Source organism: Grampus griseus (assembly GCF_964374135.1).
Source record: "Grampus griseus genome assembly, chromosome: 3".
Lineage (NCBI taxonomy): Eukaryota > Metazoa > Chordata > Mammalia > Artiodactyla > Delphinidae > Grampus > Grampus griseus.
In genome coordinates, this window is record NC_139019.1 from 126,765,559 (window position 1) to 126,793,380 (window position 27,822).

At 43.0% G+C, this 27,822-nt stretch overlaps 1 protein-coding gene across 1 annotated transcript; it reads right to left on the reverse strand.

Annotated features, from left to right (window-relative positions):
- Positions 1 to 27,582, reverse strand: SLC36A2 (solute carrier family 36 member 2; the record flags this gene model as incomplete). Its single annotated transcript, XM_082651241.1, has 10 exons — positions 27,417 to 27,582; positions 24,135 to 24,225; positions 23,426 to 23,514; positions 22,781 to 22,876; positions 19,021 to 19,105; positions 15,529 to 15,747; positions 13,825 to 13,923; positions 5,407 to 5,573; positions 3,104 to 3,273; positions 1 to 272 (listed from the first exon to the last, which is right to left on the reverse strand). Exons 1-10 carry the CDS (start codon positions 27,578 to 27,580, stop codon positions 1 to 3), a joined length of 1,452 nt encoding a protein of 483 aa, XP_082507367.1. The 5' UTR covers positions 27,581 to 27,582.
- Between the last annotated feature and the right edge of the window lie 240 nt (positions 27,583 to 27,822).

Consider the following 27,822-nt stretch of genomic DNA (forward strand, 5'->3'; position numbering starts at 1 on the left):
TCACTGAATAAAAATGGTGGAGTTGGAAAAGGTGAGAGGGTCTTCTGACTGGATCAGCTCGTCCAGGGCCTGGTAGGTCCCCATCACAAAGCCCACGAAGCCCAGGATGCTGATCAGGGCGTCCTTGATGATGGTGATGGGACTCATGCCCTCTGAGTAGTAGGTGGTGATCTCCAGGAGGGGTGGGATGATGAGGGCCAGCGCACTGCTGCTCAGGGAGCCCACCAGAGAGAGGACCAGGTCCAGGCGGGGGATGAGGATGGCCAAGATGCCTGCGGGAGATGATACGGGATAGAAGGCTCTTCCCAGGCTTAGCCAAAATTTTAAAGTTTGTTTTAAAAATCTTTTTCTTAAACCATATACCAGTTGTTTCTCATACATTCAGTTACTTAAAGAAAAAGTTGAAACTCCTGTAATAACCCCCAATCACATTCACTAGAGGTTTATACATTAAAATTTTGGTGTGTCTCCTTTCAATCATTTTCAACCAATTATTGTTCAAATATATACATTCATATTGTTGGGGAGAAAAACCTTCCCTCTTCCCATTCAGGTTCAAGTGTTTGGGGGCCTGAGAATTTAACTGACAATTAGGCAATTAACAGGCGGAAAGACAAAGTTAATTTAGGGCTAGGGAGCCTTCAGATGAATTGGCTCTCCAAACAAAGAAGGGGAACTGGATGGGGGAGAATTAGCTTCCATGCAAGAACAAGTGGAATGTATGACATTCTCTGATAATTTACGTAATTACTCAGTCTGTGATGATCGTTAGTCTTCTTTCTGATTGAAAATCTCCCAGAAAGGGGATTTATGGTGCCTGTATTTTTCAGAAGTTCCTGCTTAATTCAGCAAAGGAAGTTTAGATAAGGGTTTGCACCCCCTGTGGCTGCTTGTTCTAATGCTTTTAGCCTAAGATAATTTTTATGCCACAGAAGTACATTTCGAATCTCTACATGTTCAATGATTAAGCTCTTACTTAATAAATAACACTAAATAACAGTGCTGGGAACTGTCCAGCTGTTTGGAATGTGTCAATGTACAAAATAGACAAAAAAAAACCCCTACCTTCGTGGAACTAACATTAATAAGTAACAGGACTGCAAGAACCTCTTACTTGCAAACAATTAGAATGTGAAATTATTGATAGAAAGGGGTCTTCAGTGGGAACAAGATCACAGGGTCCCTCTAAAGCAGTATCTTCTCCAGGTTTTATATACATGTCAGAAAACATCTAACGAAGAAATACTAAAAGCTAAAAAGATTTTGCAATTATATATATATAATATATACGTATATGTGATTATATAATTATATTTTATAATTATATAATTATAATATGTAATATATATAATTAAATGTTTAAATTTTTATATATAATAATATATTATTTATATATGTATATAGTTTTTTTTGTAGGCTGTTTTATAGGCCTGGGATTTTACATTTTTTATTTTACCTGATGGACAATTTTCCTAGTTACAAAGAAAGCCCAGAAGGCTCCCCCGGGTCTCCTAGGATGGAGTGTGGTATAACAGAACAAAACAGGACTGGAAGGCAGGATTCTGGTTTCTCCCTGTGTGGCCTTGGGTAAGTCTCCACCCGTTTCTCAGTTTTTTCCCTCATCTGCCAAATGGAGACGGTAGCTATCCTTTTAGGTATTATGGTTCATACTGCAAATGGTGTTAAAGTTGTTTTTTGGTTTGTTTGTTTTTTTGCGGTACGCGGGCCTCTCACTGTTGTGTCCTCTCCGTTGCGGAGCACAGGCTCCGGACGCGCAGGCTCAGCGGTCACGGCTCACAGGCCCAGCTGCTCCGCGGCATGTGGGATCTTCCCGGACCGGGGCACGAACCTGTATCCCCTGCATCGGCAGGTGGACTCTCAACAACTGTGCCACCAGGGAAGCCCAGGTGTTAAAGTTTTAAATGAGTTAATTCGTGTAAAACACTCAGAAAAGTTATTTTTGTTATAATTTCATTATTACTTTATTATTATTGTTTGCAAGTAACCATTTGCATATGTACTGACTGGGGCAATGCATACAGAAGCTTAAGGAATTGTTATCTTCATATCTGGGGCAAATTCATTGATCTTTCTGGAGTCTCTAATATTCTGAAGGGTAGTGTCCCTGCCTCCTAGGACAAATTGGGAACAAATAACTTCAAAGGAAGAAAATCAGTGTCCCATGATTTATATGGGCTGGTCTAGCACAGCAAGAATCACAATTAAAAGGAGGCTTAGGGACAGCTGGGCCATGGCAAACGCAACACAGGAATCTCTATCATCTTCGCCTCCACTAAAATACTTACAGAAAGGGGCATCCTGGATCATAGGGCCTGGAGCACAAGGAGGGCTGCTGAGGGGGTGAGTGGGGACAGTTGAAGCCAACAGGTGAATACCAGCCCATCGGAGGCCAAGGCACTGCTGCCAATGGGGATGTGACCCTAGGTTTGCCAAATCATTTTATTTTTCCCCCAATCATTAGAAATCTGCATTTGTATGTGAGACGTCTCCCACATTTTTAATGTTGGCCCAAATTTATACAACGTTATGAGGGTGAAACAACATACCTCTGATGCCAGGTTAGACTCACTGGCCACCATTTTCAACCTCTGTCCTGGAGGTGAAGGGTGATGGGCCTGGACTTGGGTTCAAATCCCACCTCTGGCACTTCCTGCCCAATTACTTATCACTCTCTGCTTCAGCTTTCTCATTTACAAAGTAGGGTTTATCACAGTCCTACCTCATAAGAGTTCCTGCAAGGACTGAATAAAATACTATGAAATATGGAACAGAAAGAGCTTAGCACAGTGGCTGGCACATAGTAGGTGGTTAATAAAAGTCAGTTCTTATTGTGATTATTATTTGATAAGTTGTCACTCCCTCAAGCTGGACACCGGTAAATCTATCTAATTAGCTACATGTAAGAATTAAGTTGCCCCTAAAGCATAAATGAAATGAATTACTACTTGGAAAGCCTTAGAATGGTCCCTGAAACACAGTTAGTATGCAATCAATGCTGGTTATCATGACTATTGTCTACCATCTGGCTGATTCCTGATAACCCTCAGGAAAACAGCAACGAGGTGCTCTGCCTTCTACTCACATGTCAGGCTGACCATGGCGAGGCGGATGAACAACTCCAGAGGCAGTGCCCAGCGCTTTAACACCTGGGAGGTGGCGAAGGGAATGATGATTTCTGCAGGGACGTAGAACTGCAGGGCGTAGGTGCACAGGATGCCAATTATGTAGAGGATCTTGACCGACTGGTACAGCCTGCAGGACAAACCAGAGCAGTGCTCTCAAGGCCAACGTGCTCTGACACCTGACCTCCTTGTTATTTTGTTTTTGCTTTTTTTTTTTTTTTTGGCCTCTCTGCAAGGTATGTGGGATCTTAGTTCCCCGACCAGGGATTGAAAGCCCCTTACATTGGAAGTGTAGAGTCTTAACCACTGGACTGCCAGGGAAGTCCCTGGCCTCCTTGTACATTAACCTCTGACCTTGGAACAGTCCCATAGGCAAATGTTTCCTTGTCTGAAAATGATGGGGAGGGACCTTCTATGAGAGGAAGTCACAGCAGAGCATGCAGTGGAAATAGAGAAATAGATTCAAATGGAAACGGTTGAGAGGGTCATCTCTACATAAAAAGAATCTCAGGTATGGGTATATATAACACCTTCATAAACCATCATCACTTGATGCTGAATTTTAGATTTTAGGAAACAGAGGCTCAGGCCCGGTACCTTGCTCAGGGAGATACAAGTGATAAGGGGTGAAGACCAAAAAACCTGGGTCTAAAAGATCTGGTCTTCTGTAATCTCTTTTCTTAGGAATTCTCTGGATCCCCCAAAGCACCTGGCATATAACAGGCTCTCAACAAATGCTTCCAGTTGGTTGAATGAACTGCAGAATCCCAAATCCTTGAGGGAAGAGGTAGTCTACACAGAGGATTGTGTGAGGGTTGGGGGATAAAAGGAGAGGCAGGGTTGCTTGCAGGCCTCAGACTGGGGGCAGGAGAGCATGTGATGGGGGATGCTGAGTTTTATCGATGCCTTCTTTGACCAATGGAGATAAGGCTTTTTTCATTTAGCCCACTAATGTGGTAGATGCATCTGGCACGTTAAATAAACCTGTATGACACTGTCTGGGTATATTTAGTCCATTCCTTAAAAAGGCAAACTTCCACATCTCTGTGTTTCTTGCTCACACTATTTCTGCTGCCTGGAACACCCTCTCTACTCCTTTTCCATCTGTGCAAACCCCACCTATTTTTAAAAATTCCCATCTTTAGAGGAGGTACTACATTGCAGATGCTTTTAGGCATGCCCAACTTAATCCACATGGTAACTCTGCTTTTTAGAAGAGGAAACTGAACATCAGAGAAGTTAAATAAACCATCCATGACCATGAGCTAGGAGTTGGTGTAACTGGGTCTTGGATTCAGAGGTGCTGTCGTTGTCCTTGTTTGGACAGAGTTCTCATTGGACAGGGAGATTCCCTGTTCTCCCATTCCAATGTACTTTCTTTCCTTGGGAGTCCCCAAGTCCTCTCCACTATTCTGGAGGGCTTCTTTTTCTGTTCTATGTTGTATTTGCATACGTACACTATCCATTCCCCATTCCCATTGGACCATGAGCTGAGGAAGATAGTGAAGCTCAAAATCATAGTCTACTCACATCAGCACCCTCCACACCACGTGTCTAGACTGGCATCTGTGTGTAATTGGGATGCAGTAAATGATCGATGAATGATATTGATCAACTTGGGAAAGGAGCCCCATTTAGACAAATTAAGCCTCCAAGTGACCCTTAAAAAGACAGGCACCTGGTAATTAATGACATGCCTCAGTGTGGGAGAAAGTGCTACACAATGTGATAGGGGTTCATCTGTCTATTTAAATATCCAGTGTTGAAGTCTGGGTCAGCTAACTGTTATATGAATTGGGTCACTTGATATAAACATTTTCCAGATTCTAATGGTCTTCCCCAATTGGTTCCTGTTTTACTACTTTTTCATCCTAGCTACTCTGCAGGACTTGGTAGTGCAGCCTTAGTATATGTAATTGGAGCCACCCACCGGCTCCACTCTCTGCCTCTTGTCCTTCTCTGTGCCCCTCCTTTCTCTCTTTAGGTGACCAAGGACTCTGACTTCTCCCCTCTCTTCCTAAATCATGTCCTTCCTCATACTAAGCTAGCTATCAAGGCCTCACTCAACATGGGAGGCTGTTGTTGAAGAAGAGCTCCCTGGACAGAGAATCCAGAGCCCACGGTTCCAGTGTCAGCTCTGCTTCTCCCTGTGGAGACCCTCCAGACCTCAGTTTACCTTCTGCGGAAAGGAGGAGAAAGTGACCTATATGTTCCTGTTCCCACTGGCCCTGAGTCCCTACCGCCTGAGAGCCCATAGAGTTACCAGCAGTTGGGCAGGTTAAGGGTTATGCTGGCCTTGATGTCATTTCCGAACCGCAGGTAGCCCAGAGTCCCGATGCTGATGTAGAGGGCAGTAACGATGGACATTCCCAAAGACAGGATGACTGGGAAGCGGCGGGCATCCTTCATCTTGTTTTCCAGGGGCAGAACCTACAGAAACGCCCAATGTAAGAAGAGAGGAGGAGAAAGAGGAACACAAGCATAAAGAAGAAAGGCATGCCCCTTCCGGGCGTATGTACACAAAAGAATCGGAAGCAAGAACATGCACAGATATCTGTATACCTACGTTCATAGCAGCATTATTCACAGTAGCCAGAAGTTGGAGGCAAGCTGAGTGTCCACCGATGAAGGAATGGATAAACAAAATGTGGTCCATACATACAACGGAATATTATTCAGCCTTTCAAAGAAGGAAATCCTGACATATGCCCCAACATGGATGACTCTTGAAGACATTAAGCTAAGTGAAGTAAGCTAGTCACAAAATGACAGATACTATGTGATTCCACTTATATGAGGTAACTGGAGTAGTCAGATTCAGAGTCAGAAATTAGACTGGTGAGTCCCATGGGCTGGGGGGAGGAATAAATGGGGGATTATTGTTTAATGGGTACACGGTTTTGGTTTTGCAAGATGAAAAGAGATGGATGGTGATGATCTTTGTACAACAATATGAATGTACTTTATGTCACTGAACTGTACACTTAAAACTGGTTAAGATGGTAAATTTTATGTGAGGTATATTTCACAATTAAAAAAAAAAAAAAAGAGGGACTTCCTCGTGGTCCAGTGGGTAAGACTCGGTGCTCCTCATGCAGCGGGCCCGGGGTTCGATCCCTGGTGGGGGAACTAGATCCCACATGCATGCTGGAACTAAGAGTCCGCATGCGGCAACTAAGAAGTCCACATGCCGCAATGAAGATCCTGCGTGATGCAACTAAGACCCAGCGCAGCCAAAATAAGTGAATAAATAATTAAAAAACAAAAAAAAAGGAAAGGAAGGCCTGCAGTCACAAGATGATCCCTGGACCGTTCAGAGCTGGAAGCACCCTGCACGTTGACCAGACCAAGGAGCTCAACTCCCTGGGGCGGCCCAATCTGGCCAGCAGGTGCATTTTGTTTGGCCAGTCTTTCAGACAACTGAATATGAATGCCTTTAAGCACAACATTCTTTCTCCACCTACCAGGCCCACCTCTCCCTCGCACACTGACATATACCTGGCTTCTCCACCCACGGTGTCTTCCAAAAGCACTTGAGTTTGAGGCTCCCAATTCTAGTGCACTTGCCCCTCTCTGTACGGATGGGAAGGCCAAGACTCAGGTTATGCAGTGGGCTGGCAGCAGCACTGGGACTAGAGCGCCCTGGCTCCCCAGAGGCACATTTCCCCACATACCATGTTCTCAGGATCCTTCTTCCCCAGATGCATATCTGGCTCTAAGAGAATCCAAACTGCGGCCAGCCTGCCTCTTGGGCCTGTTGGGCATTCCAAGGTCTCTTCTATCTTTGGTAACAACTCTTTGGCCTCATCTCAAAATTTCCTCCTCAGACTTCTACTGACCAAGGGCCCACCCTCACCTTCCCCTTCTCCTTGATCCAGCCATGTGCTAAGCACACTTCATGCACCATTAGGGTGATCTGTGCCTCAGTTTCCTGATCTGAAAACTTACCTGTTAGAATCTTTTGGAGAATTACATGAGCATTGAAATGGCGCACAGTAAGGACTTAGTAAATGTTAACTACAATTATTTTGTAATACTGCAAAGACCACAACTCTATGAAGCTGGTACTTGGTGTAATTCTTATTTTATAACAAGGCTCTGAAGATGATATAACTTACACCAAGCTATACAGCTTGGAAGTGGCAGAGGAAGGCTGCAAACCAGGGCTGTCCTCCAAAGTCCTAGTACTTCTACCTGATCTTGCCTAAACTCCCACAGCCCTGGGCTTGTTTATTACTCAGTGAGAACTTAGCACCTATTCCTTTGTATTGTTAAATCCTTCTCTGTCCTGTATGCACCTCCCCTCCCTCCCCATGTGAATGGCAGACGCTTGAGGGGAGTGCGTGTCTGGGACTTTGCACTTTCTTCTGGGTTAGGTGCACGTTCCTAGATGCAGCAGGTGCTTGGGAAAATGTCCAGGGGATTAGGTGAAGAGCAATCCAACGTGAGCTTTCCTACCCTGCAATACATTTTTGTTGCATATATTCCCCAGGCTAAAGATGATCTTTTTACAAGGCCAGCTCATAATAAGTAGAGTAAGTTCCCTACATAAGAGAGAGTTTCATTCTGAGAACGCGTTCATAAGTCCACTTTGTTCATAGATCCAACAAAGTTAGCCTAGGTACCCAACTAACACAATCGGCTATATAGTGCTGTACTGTAATAAGTTTATAATACTTTTCACAAAATAATACATAAAAAACACACAAAAAATAAACATTTTTAATCTTACAGTACAGTACCTTGAAAAGTACAGTAGTACAGTACAGTACGACAGATGGCATACAGGGGCTGGTATGGAGTAAACAGGCAAGAAGAGTTACTTACTGGAGGAGGGAGAGGAGGTGGGAGATGTAGAGCTGAAGTATCGTCAGCAATAGGAGACAGAGGGCAAGCTGCACAGTTTCACTCCTTGCGTTTGCATCTTTGAAAGTTCCCAACTTGAAGGTTTGTATGTAGGAGATTTACTGTAACTGGCTTTCTCCCTCCGCCCCCCGCGCCTCCCCACAATCAAAGAGATTAAATGGCCATTCACATAAAGTGGGAAGGTCTCTGGCTTGGGAGTGAATAGTACCAGCTGTAGCAGTTCCCAGCTGGTGACGTAGCTCAAGACCCTGTCCCTCTTTGGGGTGAGGCTCCTCTTCTGTAAAATTAGAGACTGGAATAGAAGGTTTCTAAAGGTAATTTGAACTCTGATACTAATAATCATTAGCACATAGTAGATGTTCATAAACACTTACTGAACATGTAGAATCATCATCTTATAGTTGAAGAATTAAGGTTCAGAGATTAGCCTGTGACTAAAGTTAAGATTCCAGCACATTCTGCCTCAAAAGTCATTTGCTCAACCACTCTTCTTTTTGCCATGACTGTTCAAAATTCTATATATAAAGTGCTTCCGGTCCCATTAAGATGGTGTAAGCACATTGCACCATATCTCTCTCACTAATTAAAACTAAAAGCCCTGGACAGAATACATAAAGCAACTATCCATGGATTCTGAAAAGTATATAATAGAAGGTGAATTGCTCAAAACCAGTAAAAATGGCCATCATGGCAGTGAGCTTCCTGATTTTTTTTCTTCTTGTTTCTCCTAGTTTAGACTCAAGGAGAGTCCAAATCCTAGAACTATGTAGTGGATGCAGAGAGAAAAAACTCAAAAAGAAATCCTCTTTCTGGCCAGAGGGACCTAAAATAGGGGACCCTGTGGGACAGAGAGCATGGAGAAAATCCCTATTATTCTGTTTCCTTTTTTACTCTCCAGGCCATACTCCCCAAGGCAAGTCTCAGTCACAAAGCAGCAATCTGTTGTATCAGGGACTGTGGTGGTTACGTAGGCACCTAAAAATCTGAGACAAGACAAACTCTTTCTCTTGGAGCAGAGGAACAGGGAAAGAGGACTTTGGGAGTCCAAAGAGTAAAGGGGGAATCGGATTGGCTACATAATTTGTGGGGCCCAGTGCAAAATGACAATGCAAGGCTACTTGGTCAAAGATCAAGAAATTCAAGATGATGAACACAGGGCATTAAACCAAGTGTGAAATCCTTTTAAAGGCAGGGGCCCATGTGACCACACAGGTTACATGCCCAGGAAGCCAGACCTGGAAGGAATCCCTGTTGCTCTTTTCTTCTCTTTTTACTCTCAGTGGTCACCCTCGAGTTAGGCCCAGTCACAAGAAGTGTATAGGAGTATAAGGAGGCTAAAACCCTGGCTTTGTAGCCAGAGGACCAGAAAAAGAAGCTGCTGGGTGAATGTGCAGCACACTGGTGAGTGTGCAGGAAAACACGGAAAGGAGGGAGCCAGAGAAAGTGATTCCCTTCATCCCTGTGAATGAAGTCTGGGCTTAGCCCTGAGCTGTACACGTACGGAACTGATGTGAAGCATCAAAGAACTACTGTGTAGACAGACCACGGTCTGGCCCCTGGGTAGCATATAAGCAAGGTGAAGCCAAATATCACTTCAAAGTCTTTGAAAACTAATCTGATACTCAAACCATGGTCTACTGAAGGTATATCAGGACTTGTAGTTTGAATCTAATCAGATTGACTGCTCGCTAAAATACAAAAGTCAACATGCTCCAGAGGATTTTAACAGGCTCCAGAGTCTCATAAAATAATATTCAAAATGTGTAGGATACAGTCTAAAATTAATCAACATACAAAGAACCAGGAAAATCTCAACACTGCTCAAGGGAAAAGACAACAGATGCCAACCCTAAGATTACAGGAATTATGAAAATATCAGACAAAGACTTTAAAGCAAGTGTTATAACCATCCTCTGTGAAGTAAGGGAGAACACTGTTGAAACAAATGGACAGATATAAGTTCTTGGCAACGAAGCTGAAGGAATAAGAACCAAAGAACCAAATGGATTTTAGAACTGAAAAACCCCACTGGAGAGGTCCAATGTAAATGACAGAACACAGTCAGTGAACTTGAAAATAGATCAATAGGAACTACTGAATCTGAACATAAAAGAGAAAAAACGATTTTAAAAAATGAATAGGGCCTTAGAAAATAGTGGGACATATATCAAAGTGTCTAACATTCAGGTCACTGGAGTCCCAGAAGGGGAAGAAAAAGAGATTGGTACAGAAAAATATTTTTGAAAAAGAAAACTTCCCAAATTGTAAAAGACATATATTTACAGATTCAAGAAATTAAGTGAATTTCAAACAGGACAAATTCAAAGAAAACTAATCCAGACAATACAACTGCTGAAAACCAAAGATTTTTAGAAAAGTATCTTGAAAGTAACCAGATAAAAACCAATATCACATATAAGGGAAGAATGATTCAAATAACTGCAGATTTCTCACCAGAACCACTGAGGGCAAAAGGAAGGGATACCATATTTTCAAAGTGCTAAAAATAGACTGCCAACCTAGAATTCTATATTGTGCAAAAACATCCTTCAGGAATAAAGGCAAAAAATAAAGATATTCTGAGATTAAAAAAAAATGAAAAAAATTTGTCACCAGTCTAAAAGAAATAATGATGGAGTTTGTTCACGTTGAAGGGAATGATGCCAGAGGGAAACTTGTGATTTCAGGAATAAGGAGAGAGCAACAGAAATGGTAGGTACCTGGATAGATACATTAGACTATTTTTCCCTTAGTAAGTTTATCAAAAGGGCCATGTGGCACTACTGAAAGCAAAAACTATAACATTTTTCTGATGGTGTTTTGATATATTTAGATGTATTGGGTTGGCTGAAAAGTTTGTTCGAGTTTTTCCTAAAAAAACTCGAACGAACTTTTTGGCCAAACCAGTAATACATATGGTCATTACAACAAAAAGGGGGGAAAGAAAAAAAACTCTACAACTATAATATTTCTATAGTTTACTAGAAATGATAAAATATTAACTGTAAGTAAACTGTGAAAAGTTATATATGTATACTGTAATCCCTAGAGCAACCATGAAAAGTATTATAGAAAGAGATATAGTCAAACCTCTGACGGGCAAACTAAAGTAGAATACTAAATAGTATTCAAAGAATCCAAAAGGAGGTAAAAAGAGAAAACGGGAAAGCAAAAGGAAGGGTAGAACAGAAAACAAATAATAAAATGCAGACCTAATAAACATAATAATTACATTAACTGCAAATGGTCTAACCACACCAATTAAAAGACAAAGATTGTGGTTGCCAGGGCTGGGAGCAGAGGGGAATGGAGATTGACTGCTTACTGGGCATAGGGTCTCTTTTTGGGATGATGAAAATGTTTTGGAATTAGACAGTGGTGATGAATGCGCAATATTGTGAAGGCAATGAAAACCACTGAATTATATATTTTAAAATGGTTAAAATGGTGAATTTTATCTCAAGAAAAAAATTAAAAGGATGGAAAAAAATGTATCACACAAATATTAATCAGGACAAAGTTGGAGCTCTAATATTACATGATTTTAAGGTAAAGCTTGTGTTATCAAGATATTTTGGTATCGTGAAAGGAAAGACACATTGATCAATGAATCAGTATAGGAAGTCCAGAAATTGACCCATATTCATATATCGATTAGCTTTTTAAAAGATGCAAAGGTAATTCAGTGGAGAGTAGATAGTCTTTTCAACAAATGATGAAGGAATAATTGGCATCCTTAAAAAAATTGAACTTCAACCTATAAACACTTTTAACAGAAATTAACTCAGAATATATCATAGATCTAAACGTACAATGAAAACAAAACATTTAGAAGAAAATATAGGAGAAAAGTCTTCGTGACTTTGGAGTAGGCAAAGTGTTTTAGATAAAACTAAAGTTTTAGATAAACTAAGTAGGATCCATAAATGAAAAATTTTGATATGTTGAACTTGATCAAAATTAAAACTTTTTCTCTATGAAAGACAATGTTAAGAGAATGAAAAGACAAGCTACAGACTAGAGAAAATATCTGCAAATTACACATCTAATAAAGGATTTGCATTTGGCATATATAAAGAATTTTTAAAACTCAGCAATAAAAGACAACAACTCAGTTCTTTAAAAATTCGCAGATTTGAACAGACACTTATACCAAAGACGATATACAGATGTCAAATAAGCCCATACAAAGATGCTCAAAATCAGTGGTCATTAGTAAAATGCAAATTAAATCACAATCAAATAGCACTACACACCTATTAGAATGGCTAAAATTTAAAAAAACACTAAAAACACAGATAAGAACCAGCAAAGATGCAAAGGAATTCTAACACTCATACATCTGGTGGGAATGCAAAATGGTATAGCAATTCTGGAAAACTGTTGGGCAATTTTCTATAAAGTTAAAGATACATTAACATGTCACCTAACAAACCTACTCCTAGAGAAATGAAAACATATGTTCACACAAAACCTTGTACACAAATGCTTACAGTAGCATTACTCATAATCGTCAGAAACTAGAAACAACCTAAATGTCCTTAAACAGGGGATGGTTCAACACATTGTGGTACTGTTCATACAGTGGATGCTCAGCGGTAGAAAGCAGCAAGCTCCTGATGCATGCAACCACGTGGATGACTATATATGCAGCTAAGTGAAAGAAGCCAAGCTTAAAAGGTTACATACTGTATGATCCCATGTGGATGGCATTCTGGAAAAAGTGCAACAATAGAGACAGAGAACAGAAGGTGGATGCCAGGGGTTAGTGGGAGTGGGGGAAGTTGACTACAAAAAGGGCAGCACAAGGGAGCTTTTTATGGTGGGGGAATTGTTCTGTGTTCTGATTGTGGTGCATCTATGACTCTGCACTTCTCAAAACTTAAAGAGATGTACACCAAATAAAAGTGAATTGTACTATACATAAATTAAAAGTAAACTTAAAAAGCATAGAGGTACAAACTACTACTTGCAAAATAAATGAGTCACAGGTATGAAATGTACAGTACAGGGAAAACAGTCAATAACTATGTAATATCTTTGTATTGTGACATTTATCATAACTAGACTTACCATGGTGATCATTTTGAAAGCCATAGAAATATCGAAGTACTATATTGTAAGTAACAGGAACTAACATAGTGCTGTAGGTCAATTATAAATATAATTAACACTATTCTATATATGAAAGTTGAGTAAATCCTGAGTTTTCATCACAAGGAAAAAAATTTTTTTCTATTTCTTTAATTTTGTATCTATATGAGATGATGTATGTTCACTAACCTTATTGTGATAATCATTTCATGATATATGTAAGTCACATCATTATGCTGTACACCTTAAACTTATACAGTGCTGTATGTCAATTATACCTCAATAAAACTGGAAGAAAAAAAATTATACACAGCACTATCCTTCCTCAAGTGTGGAAGTAGAGACTATATAATAATCCACTGTAAATAAACTGTACTTTCCAGTTTAAAACTCCTTTATGTTTCATAAAAATCCTGTAATTTAAGTTGTACACCTCCATTTTTCTTGATTTTTAAAGATTAATAAAGACATGTTGATATGAAGATAAATGTTTAACAAATGTACTGGGACAGGAATAAAACTCTCCCGACTGCTCTAACCTCTCTGCTATAACCTACTTTCTCCTGCTGGTCCAAAGTGAGGTCAGAGGTTAGTTTCTCCACCTGACCCAAGTGAGGTCAGGGGTTAGTTTCTCCCGTGCACACAGAGCCCAGAGCTCCCAGCTCCTGTTCAGAAGGCCACCCACAGCACCTTGGAAAGTCTACCCCAATTGAAACCTTACCACACCAATGCTTTCAAATGAAAAAACGGCTGTTCCGAAGAAGAGCGAGTAGGTCTTCCAATTTGCTACCAGTGGCAAGCGGCTGGGGTCTGGAATTCCCTATGGGGGAGAGAAATGTGGTAAAGACATTTTCTCTCAAAGCATGTTTGGGATCCCTTAAGAGAAGAGTATTCTGAGAGTAAAGCTGAATTATAAAAAAAATTGAATATCAAGCAATTCAGAAAACTTCACAAGGAAGTAGGCCACAATCAGAGTTGATTTTAACGCTTCCCAATAGCAAAGAGCCAGAGGAAAGAAAGATTAAGGTATTCTCAAAGTACTGAAGGATCAGGGATCTCACAGAGGGAGTCTGGTTTATCAGAATCCTTCAGAAGACAATCTTGCCCACCACAGGTTAGTACTAGCCTAAAGTGCCCAAGAACACTTTTTTTTTTTTTTTGGCGGTACGCGGGCCTCTCACTGTTGTGGCCTCTCCCGTTGCGGAGCACAGGCTCCGGACGCGCAGGCTCAGCGGCCATGGCTCACGGGCCCAGCCGCTCCGCGGCATGTGGGATCTTCCCGGACCGGGGCACGAACCTGCGTCCCCTGCATCGGCAGGCGGACTTTTAACCACTGCGCCACCAGGGAAGCCCCCCAAGAACACTTTGAATGTACCAGTGGTTATAGACGTGGGAAATTACTTTGACTATAGTTACAGTGATATTCTAGGGAGCCCAAAGTAATTCGTTACATATGAAAGTCCCCTTTTCTTCTTCAATGAGCTGTAAACAGAAGAAGAAAAGTGTGTGGAATAAATATTTTATGTACCCTGTGACCTAGTATGTGAAAATAATGACAGAACAATATCTCTAATTGAGCAACCTCTGGAATAGTCCAAAAATAAATCAGAGGTAGCTATTTCATCGGGAAATTCAATTTTGTAGAAGCTATCAATATTGCCTTAAGACTTATCTGTGGTTATCCTAAAATATTTGGCTCATCTCTTATTTTTACTAAATTCCATGGACAAAATAACGTTTTTTTCTTGTGACTTCTGAAAGAGGAAAACATCTGAAAGGTATTAGGCATGCCAAGGGTCTTCTGGATTTAAATTTCTACGTAGGCTTGTCCATTATAAAATGAAAATTAGAAAAGAGAGAAAAGTGGGAAACTGAGGGAAAATGAATATCCATACTCAACTTCAAAGACGTGTGATTTACATCATGATAGATTTGTTTGTGGTCTTTCAAGACTTTCTATTTATACCTCTGTGACTAAATATTAGTTGTTGTTGTTTTCTCTTGAGTTCCCTAGGGGTAATTTTGCAATTACTTGAAATTATAGCTTAGAGGATATAAGACTAGTTCTATAAGGTTTAGCTGTGGTAGAAAATCCTGCTTTTTATCTGCCTTTTGCTGCTATCTAACCATTACAGGAATGGTCCGTAGTTAACCAATCAAGATATTTTCCTTGCAAAGCATAATTTTTTTCTAAAACCAGGATTTGACATAAAACGAGTATTGGAGAAGCAACATCAAAGAGGAGATACCCAGAAAAATGAGAGTGCGCAGAGACAGCTTTGTGGAAGAAATGTTACAGTAAAGTGGGCTCTAAGCTGAAGAGGGAAGTGCATATATATCTACCCTCAGGGCTGGCCCCAGGTGTCAGTCTATCATTGATAAAAGGCTCCACCCACTAGAGGAGTGAGGAGTGTGGTGTGCTAACCTGGATGATGGACTGGGTGATGATGATCAAGCTGACCAGCATGGTGATGTTGGCCAACAGGGAGAACATGGACAGGGCTCGGAGGTTTCTGACGAACACCAGAAGCACCAGGAAGGGCAGGAAGGCGAGCATGTAGAGTCTCGAGTCCATGGTGGGCGTCAGGATCACTGTCCTGTTGTAATGGCAGTTGTTGGTTGTGCTATTAACCGCTTCCACGACCTGGGAGACGAATGGGAAAAGCAAGGAGAAGATTCAATGAATTTTCTGGCCACATCATTAGCTCAGAGCCTGGCCCATAATCAGACCCCCTCACAAAGAGCTGGCATGTCTCACGTGCCAGGGTCTCAGAGTGAGTTAGAGTGACTTTAGGATTTCTTATTGCAAATCTTCTGCACCATACTTCCTCAAAAGAGGCTGCAGAAATAACTTTAATAAAAAACGAACTTAATAAACATAAATACCTAAACTTAGAGTGGCCATTTGTTAGCTTTTGGCAACGCAGCATCCATTCCTCCTGATTTTCATTTATTTTTGGTGCATTCTCTCACCTGAATGCAACCTTGGTGGACTGTAAATCACAATCATGTGGCAGAGCCAAAGCACTGCCTCTGACTCAAGCACAGGCACTCACATCTCTCCCTGGAATGTGAATCTAAATAACAAGCAAAGTGACACAAGGCAGACCTAGAAAAGGGCAAACAGTAATTACGATAGGGAATCCCTGAGGAGACTGCTCATCAATTCTATCGACATGCCCCTAGCTGCCCTGGTTCCTGTTCCGGTCCTTTTCTGAGACCCATTTTTTTTTTTTTTAGTTTTCTCTGTCATTTTGGAAGTTAGCTAATATTCTTCCACTAAACTCATTTTCTGCTGAAGTTCCACTAAATCTGTTTCTTTTGCTTATAACCAAAAAAGCTCATCACTTACTGTTTCTTAATTGGACCAATACTGACATTTTGAGTGAGAGAACTCTTCCTTGTGAGCATCTGACCATTCACTGCAGGACATTTAGCATCTCTGGACGCCACCCAGTAAAAGGTATTAGCATCTCCGCGTCACTGCGACAAACAAGGAACACTCCCTGCACGCTGTACAAATACCTCCCAGCAAAGTGGGGGTAGGAGGGAGGGTACCACCCTCCTTTGGAATCAACATGACTTAATGACTACAGTCTTATTGTGCAAGCAACACAGTCCACTGCAGAACAATTAGCAACTAGATTTAAGCAAGAAGAAAATGTAAAATCAATGATAATCTCAGTACCTATGGGTTGCCATGGTAATGCCTTGCAATATATTCATCTGTACATTTTCTATGCAGTATCACAAATTACATGTATTACACGCATCCTTTTTATTTTACAAGACTGAAATTATAGTATACACTCTTATTTTGAAATCTCCTTCCTGGGACTTCCCTGGTGGCGCAGTGGTTAAGTATCCGCCTGCCAATGCAGGGGACATGGGTTCGATCCCTGGTCCAGGAAGATACCACATGCTGTAGAGCAACTAAGCCCGTGTGCCACAACTACTAAGCCTGTGCTCTAGAGCCTGCGAGCCACAACTACTGAGCCCATGTGCCACAACTACTGAAGCCTGCACGCCTAGAGCCCTGCACCGCAACAAGAGAAGCCACTGCGATGAGAAGCCTGCACACTGCAACGAAGAGTAGCCCCTGCTCACCGCAACTTGAAAAAGACCATGCACAGCAACGAAGACCCAATGCAGCCAAAAATAAATAAATTAATTAATTAAAAAAATAAATAAATCTCCTTTTCATTTAACACATCATGAATACTTAAATAAATCATTGTCTTGTTTTTTTCTGATTCCTCACTACAGTAGGAAAAATACTTGGAACATTAGCCAGGTATTCAAGGCCTTCCATAAACGGACCCATTCAACCGTGAAAGCTCTTCCTCTCCCAAGGCCCACACTTTCTTCTACAACCACTTGTATTGCCTCTCCTGAGCAAGTCCCGTACATTCCTGCCTTCGGGTGTTTATTCCTCCTCCCACCTTGGCTGCCACTACTTCTCCAACCTGCCCTTCAATGCCCAGCTCAGGTGCATCTCCTCAAGGGGGGCTTCTCTTGCTCCAATGATCTCTCCTGCTCCCATACATTTCTGCCCCTTAGTTCACAATTAAGCATCCCCAACCTCAGGGTGTTAGTGGAGTCCTGACCCAACACCGACATATTATATTGATATTTAGCTTTTTATATGTCTTAGAGCACATCCCATTTAGTCTGCAAACTCCTTGAGACAGTGCTTACCTTGTCTCTAGACAGATGATTGATAAAGTTCTGCTAATGTCAGATTGATTTCCAAGCAGCAATCTGGCAATTAAGAGCCTTCAAATCAAATTCTTTGACCCAGTAATTTTACTTAAAAAATACATATACTAAAGTAATAAAGGGTTATACAAAGACTTGTACAGATTATAGTAGAAAAACAGAAAATATCAGATGATAAAAGACTAAGTCATCTGTATGATGGAAAATTATAAAACTATTAAAAATTACACTAAAAAATTTAAGGACATCTGAAAATGCTAATCAGTTAATACTCATTTAAAACCATCCATGAGTGGTTGGATTAAGAATAATTTTGTTTTATTTTAAGAAGCAGTATAGCAGTGTTTAAAAACTTGAGCTGTGATGTTAAAAAGGCCTGTGTTTTTAACCTTTGTTCTGTGACCATATTTATATACATTATAGAGTTCATAACATCAGTTTTCTCATCTGCAAGATGGGAATAACCATAGTATCTACTCTGATAAGACCATGGAGAGAATTAAATGGGGGAAAACTTATAAAGTGATCACTGTACCTGACACATAATAGAAGCTAATTCTGAATTCTTACTATTTTTTTCCTTCTTTTTAATTTTTTGTTTACATTTCCAAGTTTCTGGTATTACTATAAACAGAAAAAGAGCCCTGAAGAATAGTTTTCTTTTTTAAGCTTATTGATTAAGGATAGCCTCTGTTATTACCCACATTATTTTGCTCAAACTGCTCCAAGATAAATATTGGGTTAGATCAGAAGAATTTCTCGGGGACAAAAAAACTGTTAAACCAAGGAGATTAAACAGCTAAAGGTAGATACAGATGGCCCAAAGATTAGGTATTATTCAAAAAGACCTGTATCAGTTTAAGAAGAGTTAAGGATGATTACGTACCAAGGCAGGACGATTGACAAAATCCAAGGTTACTTCCAGCTCAATTTTAAAGACCAACCTTGAGGACAGGTCCAGTTTTAGAGACAACTCTTGGACAAAGGGTACTGTGGATAAAGTAACCACTTACAGAAATCTGCAGATATGTGAACTGGGGGAAGCCTGGGTTCTTTGATAACACTCAGTTTAACTTTCTTCATTGTATGATGAGGATACTAGGGCCCAAAGAGAAGAAGCTATTTGTTGAACAACTAGAAAAAGAGGACCCTCCTTTTCCATGTTCTTTTCCCTCCCACCTTCTCTAGAAGACTCTACCTGCTTTAAATTATCAGCCAGAAACACAATGTACACGCAGCAGAAGCCCATCTGGGTGACTATAAGAAAGAAGCTCACGATACGCCTGAAAGAGAGGAGAGAGAGAAAAAGAAAAAAACTTGTTATAAAAGAAGAGCTGGCTTGTCATTTCCATTTCTGTTCCCAGGGGTTGGTAACCCTCGACCAGCACCCTCGGTCCTGCTACCACAATCAACAATGGGGCAGTAGAAGGGATGTAACAATAGTTCTTTGAAAAACATGTTTCTCAACCACCTCCACACTCTCAACTCAGCAGTGGTAAAATTCTTCATCATCAGGAACCTTGCCCCATACCCAGCTCTGTGTTGATACTAACTGATGTAAGGCAATAGGCACAACTTATTAGCAATCATTAAAATTTTTTCCTACCATGTGCCAGACACCATATTCGGCACTGAAGATACACAGACAAATAACACGTGGTCTTTTCCTCTAGTGGTTTAGAGACTAGTGGGTGAGATGGATAAAAAATAATATGGCGGGACTTCCCTGGTGGCGCAGTGGTTAAGAATCCACCTGCCAATGCAGGGGACATGGGTTCGATTCCTGGTCCAGGAAGATCCCACATGTCGTGGAGCAACAAATCCCGCACGCCACAACTATTGAGCCTGTGCTCTAGAGCCTGCGAGCCACAACTACTGAAGCCTGCACACCTGGAGTCCGTGCTCCACAGCAAGAGAAGCCACCGCAGTGAGAAGCCCATGCACTGCAACAAAGAGTAGCCCCCGCTCGCCGCAACTAGAGAAAGCCCGCATGCAGCAACGAAGACCCAGTGCTGCCAGAAATAAATAAAAAAAAATAATAATAATATGGTACTAAGGGCCATGGTAAAAAGGGCATTTTATCCGAATTAAAGAGCAGACAGCCTTCTTAGAAAAAACCAATACCTGAGCGGGAGTCCCTTGGGAAGAGGAAGAAAGAGAGTGAGAGAAGAAAAAAGGAATAAAGAGGAGGGGCAGATGGTGAAGAAGTAGTGAGGAAAAAGCATTTCAGCAGAGGGATTAGGCAGATTTCTCTAGCTGCCATGTGGAGAGTCCATTGGAGCGGGCAAGACTGAGGATGGGAAGACCAGATAATGGAGGTGAAAGATGGCAGCCACCTGGACAAAGACATAGCTGTTAGGGTGAGAGAACTGAAAGCATTTTAAGAGATACTAGGGAACTAGAATTTACAGAACCTGGTGACTACCTACATCTAGGGGAAGGAAAAAGGACGTGACTTAAGGTGAGTGACAAGTTTTTAGCTTGGACAACAAAATGAACTGGAAAACTCAGAAGGAAGAACAGGTTTTACGGGAAGAGGAAGAAATGGCACATTCAGTACCTGTATTGTTGAGCTTGAGGTTCCTACAGGAGACAACCACATATTGGGGTCTGGAAATGTTGATTTGTCAGTGATGGATAAAGCCTTGAGAAGGCAAATTAGCGTTGGAAAGTGTGCAGAGTGAGAAGAGAAGGCAGCATTCCAAACCCTAGAGAACACCAACATTTAAAGGGAGGACAGAAACAAAGAAGCCTGCAAAGCAATGACCAGAGAGGTAGGTGGGAAACTAGGATGAAAAAGGGTTTAACAGAAGCCAAGTGAAGAGAGAATGTCTGAAGAAGAGAACAGTCAATTGTACCCACTGCTGCTGAGAGGTTCTCTAGGGCAAAGAAGGTACAATAGGGAGGTCCTTTAGGACATTGATGGAAAGGACTTCAGTAGAAGTATAGGACAGGAAAGCCTATACTTTCCTATACTATACTATAGGACAGGAAAGGTGATCCATGAAGGAGGTGTGAATGGGGTGTATGGATGTAAAATTAGAGGGTGGGCTATTCTTTCATAAAGCTAGAGTGTGAGTTCCAGTCTTGAAGGTGCCCGTTTTGTTCATCGTAGTAAACCCACTGCCTAAAGCACTTCCTGACACACTGCAGGTATTCATAGATATCTGTTGAATAATCAGATAATGAATATGAGATAGAGGACGGTGTAAGGTCCAGGAGGCTTTATTAATTTATTATTTTTAAGATGGAGATACATGAACACATTTCAATGTTGAGAGGAAGAGCCCATAGTTCAAAAAAGAAGTTCAAGTTATAGGAGAGGAGATAATAGTGGAGTGAAATTCCTAAAGAGAGCAGGAAAATCTACCTTACATGCCCAACAATAGGTAGAAGGATCTGACGCATTGCGACAGGCAAAAGCCACCTCTTGGGTCACACAATTGGGAAAATACTAGAAATCATCCCATAGCCTTCCTAGTCTGCTCATAGGCTGAATTTATTAATTCAGTATGTGAATGGGCTTTGGGTCAAGAGACGTGCCAGACCCATGATGCTCATGAGCAAGGCACACCTCAGGTAGTGCAGTTTGGGGCATCACAGTTCAAGAGAGACTTTGATAATCTAGAGGTGAGTAGAAAAGAGTAGACAGACAGGGTGGGGAGAGGTGGGAAAACAAAGACAAAAGGGTAGATTTAGTCCCAAGTACCAGGAGACAGAAGGCGTTGACTGTTTCCATCATCTCCAAAAGCAAAAAAGTGGAGGTTGCAGGAGGTAGACTTCAGCTCACCAAGGAACCCTCAACGTCTTGGTCTTTTTCTCTCTTTTCGTCTCACTATATACTCTCTCCCTAAGAGACCTCTTCTGTCCCCTGGCATCATAGCTGATGACTTCAGTGTCTCCTGCATGAAGACAGGTTCAAACCTATACATATAACTACCCACTTGACATCTCTGCTTGAATACGCGAAACAGAAGTCATCAGAAGCCTGAGTCAACCTCGACTCTTTCTTTCCTTTCCCCACAACCCTGGGGCCCAAATCATGACCAAATTCACTTTTCTCCATCCCCACTGCCACCAGCTTGGACCCAGCCATCACTGTCACCCGCCTGGACATTGTCAACAGCCTCTTCATGGGTCTAAGTCTATTCTTGCTCCCTTACAATCTCTTCTCCTTACAGAAGCCAGACAGATCTTCAGACAATGCAAATATGATTAAAACAGGAAAGCCTCTGATTAAAACCCTCCAATGGTTTCCTGGTTGCTTTTAAGAAAAGAACAAGACCTTGAAGAGGGTCTAAAATGTACAGCTTGTTTGGGCCCTCGGATCCTTCTTCAGCATCATCTCCCTATCTGCCCTCAAGCTACCTGAAACTGTCACATACTCCCTCTTGCTTCAGGACCTCATAGCTTGCTCCTCTTCCTGGAAGGCCCTTCAGGCTCCTGCCCACTTTTCCCTAGGTAATTCCTCATTCCTAAGAATGCCTTCCTTCAGAACTCATCTCAACTGTTCCATCCTAGGAAGCCTACCTGAACCTACGTACATCTCCTTACCTACTTGGTAGCAACTAGGACTTCTTTCCTTCATGGTACTTATCCCAGTGGCTATTAAGTAACTGTGTGCTAAACTGTTTAAGGTCTGTGTTTCCCATTGGACTATGGATTCTGCACAGGCAAAGCTTTGTTTGCCTTGTTCCCCACAGTATTTCTAGGGCCTGGTACATAGTCGCAACTAGATAAATGTGGTTTAATGAAAAAGTGAATGATATTCAAGTTGCATAGCAAAGGAATGAGAACCCTGTATATACAAGGAGTGGGGCTGGATCAGGAAGACTGCCATTGAATCCCTTTCATGTGAAGTCCAGCGTTCTGTGTTACACGAGCCAACTGTCCAGGGAAGAGAGCATCCCTGACAGCCACATGTCTTCCCTACTTTGGGCAAAGCAAAAACAAGGTACCTTCCCCAGTGTGCGTGGTTCCGGAGCCAGGTGCTGGGGCTGGCTTCTAGTCCATGCATCACCGTATCCCCGTAGTCCATAAAGGGCTTGTTAAGTCTGCAGGAGAGACTGCATACAGTTACCAAGAGGCAGTTTAAATTAAGTTAATATACTGAAAAGTCAGGAGACACATAGCAAGACAGAACCCAGCTAGAACGGAAAGAACACTGGGGCAGAAACCCAAGTTCTAGTTCAGGTTTTGACACCTGGTGGTATTTCCTCGGTGGCTTGTTTTCCTTACCTGTCAAGTGGGATGGTGACTATATAACATGGGTAGTAATACACACCTCGCATGGGTACAGTGGTTCTCATATCCTTGATCCCATTGGATCCTCATGACAATCCTCTGAGGCAGGGTTAGGCATGGATTGTTTATGCCCAATTTATAGATGAGCCAAGCAGATAAGCACAATGGCCTGATTGAGAGCACCTAATGAGTCACGTGGTAGAGCTGCATTTAGGTCCCTGCCCCAAATGCTTTTCTCTTTTTCTTGGTCTTGTTGGAAGAAATTAAGAAGTGAACTCTTGTTATATGTGGGATGCTTCTGGGATGTCCCTGAGAACCAAGTACCAAAGGAAGTGACAAGAGGACGGTGTTTTCCTCACCTGTGGCAGAAGCGCTGGGCACACCTGACCAAGATGTGCATACAGTGGCAGGAGATGAAGCCCATGGCCAGCAAACTGAGAGGGCCCACCTGGAGGAAGGGCCAAGGGGCAAGGGAAGAGAGAAGAGAATGGACTTGTGAATAACTCGGCCAGGAGAGATTTGGTAGTGCAGATAATATTCCGGACTCAAAGAATTTTCTAGCAAACTGGTTTGCAAACCCTTTTCAGCAGTAACAGCAATTCTTTCTTTTCTTTTTCCTTTCTTGAAGTATACTTGACTTACAATGTTATCTATTCTTGCAAAGATGCTCTCAAGTCGTACTCTGGGAAAGTGCAAAAGGTAATCACAATGGGGTATTGTGGAAGGAGTAAGGGCTCAGAATTGCGGTCCTTAGTGGCCTCTGAGGTGCCCCTGAGAGCGAGTGCTCTACAGAGCACAGCTGGAAAACTAGTCATAGTCCAACCCTTGCATTCCACAGGGGAGGAAGCTGAGGCCCGGACAGTGGACAACTGACTTGCTGAGGCCACTCAAAGTCTGTGGCAGGGTCAGAACTCAAACCTAGGCTAGATATCTAGACTCCAAGTCTGGACTAAGCTGCCTTTCAGAAAGATTGCTCACTGTAGGCTACTAAAAACCTTTAGAGGCTGTCCTCCTACCTCCTTGCTACCATCCAGTTGTACTGGCCCCACCTGTGGCAGCCCCTCTTACCAGGATGCCTGCATTCTTCATAGCCAGGGGTAGTCCCAGGACCCCTGTGCCTATGTTACCTTTCACCAGGTGAACCAAGGCCTGGAATGCTCTAAAGGAGAGGAAAAAGACATGAGCATATGGGTGTGCAGAGGTGAGGAGATCCAACAGGCATTCTGTCCCAGCGTGCCCACACCTGAGCTGAGCTGGATAGGTGGGCTCCTGGTTGTCTTTCAGTCTCCACGGCCTTTGCTGGCACGCTGGGTCTCGTGTAGGGTGACCAACCATCCCAGTTTGCCCAGAACTGTCCTGGTTTTATCAGCTAACACTTGATATATGCCATTAGAACACTTACTATATAACAGACATTATGCTAAGGATTACATGTATTATCTCATTTAATCCTCTTGTCAAGACAAGGAAGCAGGTTATTGCCCTTATTTTGCAGATGAGAAAACTGAGGAATAGAGATTTTTAAAAAATGACTTACCTAAGGATATATTGGGGAGCCAGAATTTGAACCCAGAACTGCCTCAGAGTCTTTGTTCTTCATCCCACTTTTACTGGACTGCCTCCCGGAAAGGAGCCCAGAGAGATGGGTTAAAGGGACAGCCCCATTTCATAATTGAGGGAAATAAGGCTCAGAGAGGGCAGCGAACAGCCCAAGGTCATAATACTGGTAGCAGATATAGGACTGAACTCAGAGAAAAGGAGAAAGGGCAGGCAGCAAAGAGAAATCATTGTGACTAATGAAGAGGTCAAATGACTTGGTCCCCAGATGGGGTCTGTTGGGACAGGGTTGTTTAGGGTTTGGGCTCCAGAGGGATTTTTTTTTTCCCTCAGGTCAGGACATCAAACTGGGGAATGGCAAGTCTCCTACCTCCGGCAAAAACAAAACCCAACACTCAGACTTTTAAGACAGATGTGAAGGTGGTCCAGAAGACAAGGTCTAAGCCAGCCGGGGTAAAGTTCTAGGGAGGTATCCTCTCTGGTGGTGAATTAACTAAACAACCTACTTTTACACCTCTTTTTACCTGGACAAGGTTAAACTGAGTATCGGGTTAACATTTATAACTTGAGAAACCTTGGAAATTCCCCATGACAGCCTTCCAAGTGAAGAGACTTACTATGAAGAACAGCAGAGGTATTATGGAAGGAGCCTGGTCTCTGGGGTTGGACAAACCAGGGATTAAAACCCAAGGCTGCACTTCCCTGGTGGTCTAGTGGTTAAGACTCCACACCTCTACTTCGGGGGCATGGGTTTGATCTATTACTTAACTAGCTGTGTTATCTTGGGCAACATGTCCACTCTGCTGAGCCTCTATGAATGTTAGGAGGAATATTTTTGGAAGAACTGCCTCAAACATTCAGGGATTAATATAAATGTTCTTTATATTAATCCCTGAATCCTCTAGCTTCCTGAGGACCTGCCCATTTATTTGTTAAGGGTTAAAGAGAAAAACTGTGGGAGAAAGAGGGTGGAGAGTCTCTGCATCCCTTTCTCTCTCCCTGTGGGTGTCAACATTGCTGATTGAGCACTGCACCCCACGGCCCTCCAATGATGGACTTGTTTTGCAACTAGGGTCAAAGGGTCACTTGGAACTTTCTAACTAAAGGACTTAGGAAATCTGAATTTAACTCTGGGCCACTCAGACAACTTAATAATGTGGTGAGCTGTGCAAAGCACTGGGCTGGGAGGCAGGAGACCTGGGTTCTAGACTTAACTCCTTTGGTGACTTCGGAACGTCACTGTAGTCACAGAAGTCGGCTCACGGGCACTAAGTTTGGGGGCTTCCTGCACAAATTGTCTTTGCACCCTGGGAAGGAGCCAACTGTTATCTCACAGGGGAGAAACTAGAGTACTACGTTCTATCACTTGCTCAGGCTGGTAAGTAGCTAAAGTGGGAATTCAAACCCCGGTGAGCTAACTCCATAGGTACCATGCTTACCCAACCTGTTTATTGCCTCCCTCCAAGCCAGGAGCTAGTTCTGACTTGCTTTCTTTCTTTGATTCTTAAGTAGCTAAAGTTGCCATCAAACCATATCTTATTGGGTTGGCCGAAAATTTCGTTCGGGTTTTTCCATAAGATGTCACTATTCCAACCCAACCGTTCAGGACTGGTTCCCTCAAGGCCTCCGATGGAGAAATAGCCCACCTCAGTAGTGGATGGCCCCAAGGCCTGGAGATCTCACCCTCAGGATCCTGAATTCTTAGCAACCCTGGGGGACTAGCCCTGGGGCAAGTGAACCCGGTCACAACGTCAGTCATTGTGTCCATCCCTGAATGGTCCCACAGGGTGGCAGTGGGAGGAGCTTTGCCTGCCTCTTTCTCCCTCTTTGCTGCACACTCTCCCCCGACCCACACAACACTCAACCTTTCAGATGTAACTGCCACAGGCAACCTCCTTAAATTCACAATGTGTCCCCATTTTGCATATGGGGAAAACTGAGGCTTCGAGAAAGAAGGAGCAGACTCACACCTTGGATGCAAGTGACCTTTCTACTACACCGACAGGGTCAACATTTCCGTCATCAAGCTGCGGAATCTGACCACCACGCCAGCCAGTCGCCCCACCCATTTTCCTCAGTGAACTAGCCACGCTGCTTGAATGGTGGAGGCGAAGGGAGCTGGAGCTTGGCTTTCCTGCCGAAACTCTTCCAGTACACCCCTCCTTATCACGGTCTGAAAGCCTCATGAGTGACCCCCCCCACTTCCCCCCACACATACCCCAGGGAGGTGGAAGAAACTAGACTGTTCTACATACTGCGCGTTTGATGTTGTCACTGCAGTTGTCAATGGAAGCACAGGCCCGGGTAACTGCAGGAAGGAGGCAGTGCTTGGTTGTCTGTGGTTTTAGCTCAAGTGTCACCTTCTCCAGCAAGAGGCTGGGGATTCTGCCCCTCTCCCGGACATTCTCAGGACTGGCCAGGAGCAGAACTGACTCTAGGGCTATACTTCAATTAAAAAGAAGCAGACAGACAGACAGACTCTAGGGCCAGCACTGGAGTCCAGCCCCCATCCTGCCAATGAGCCAGTGCGTGGCCTGGGGTAACTTGCCTTAGTTTCCCCACCTGCACATGTTGGGGGCTACATCACTCTATCCTAAGGGCTTTCTGACAGTCTCCCCTCCTGCCCCTTTACGTTCTCAAGTTGACTCAGTCTCTGACTGTACCTTTTGCAGCTCTGGTTTCCCCAAGGCTGCATGATGGGTTGGGGGTCAGACACACCCGCCTCAGGGTTTTTGCCACTGCAAGCTTCCAGGCTGGAAGGCAGAACTGGGGATGGCAGAAAAGAGCACTCACGTTATGCCCTTGGTCGTTTCCAAGTCCGGCGACTCAGAAGGGCTTCCATCCAAGAAACTGGAATCCTTGTTCTGCAACTTCTTGGCACTTTCGGAAGAGGGCTTGAGGTCCAGTTTGAGGTCAACAGCTCCCTGGGGACCCCCGGCACTCTTTGTCATGGACATGGCTGTTCACAAAGAGAGGGCTCCCGGTGATGGTGGGGTCTACACTGAGCAGGAAGGTGTCCAGTCAGGTGCAAACCCCAGCTCAGCGGCGGCTTGTGCCCTTAGCAGGCGCTGGCCAAGCGGGAACGAGGCCCCGCCCACCTCCGCCGGAGGGTGCGCCTCCTGCCCCGAAGAAGCCCAGTGGAAGAGGAGCAATGGCCAGGAGGAGGAGGAGAGGAGGGGAGGGCACTGCGGAGGGAGTC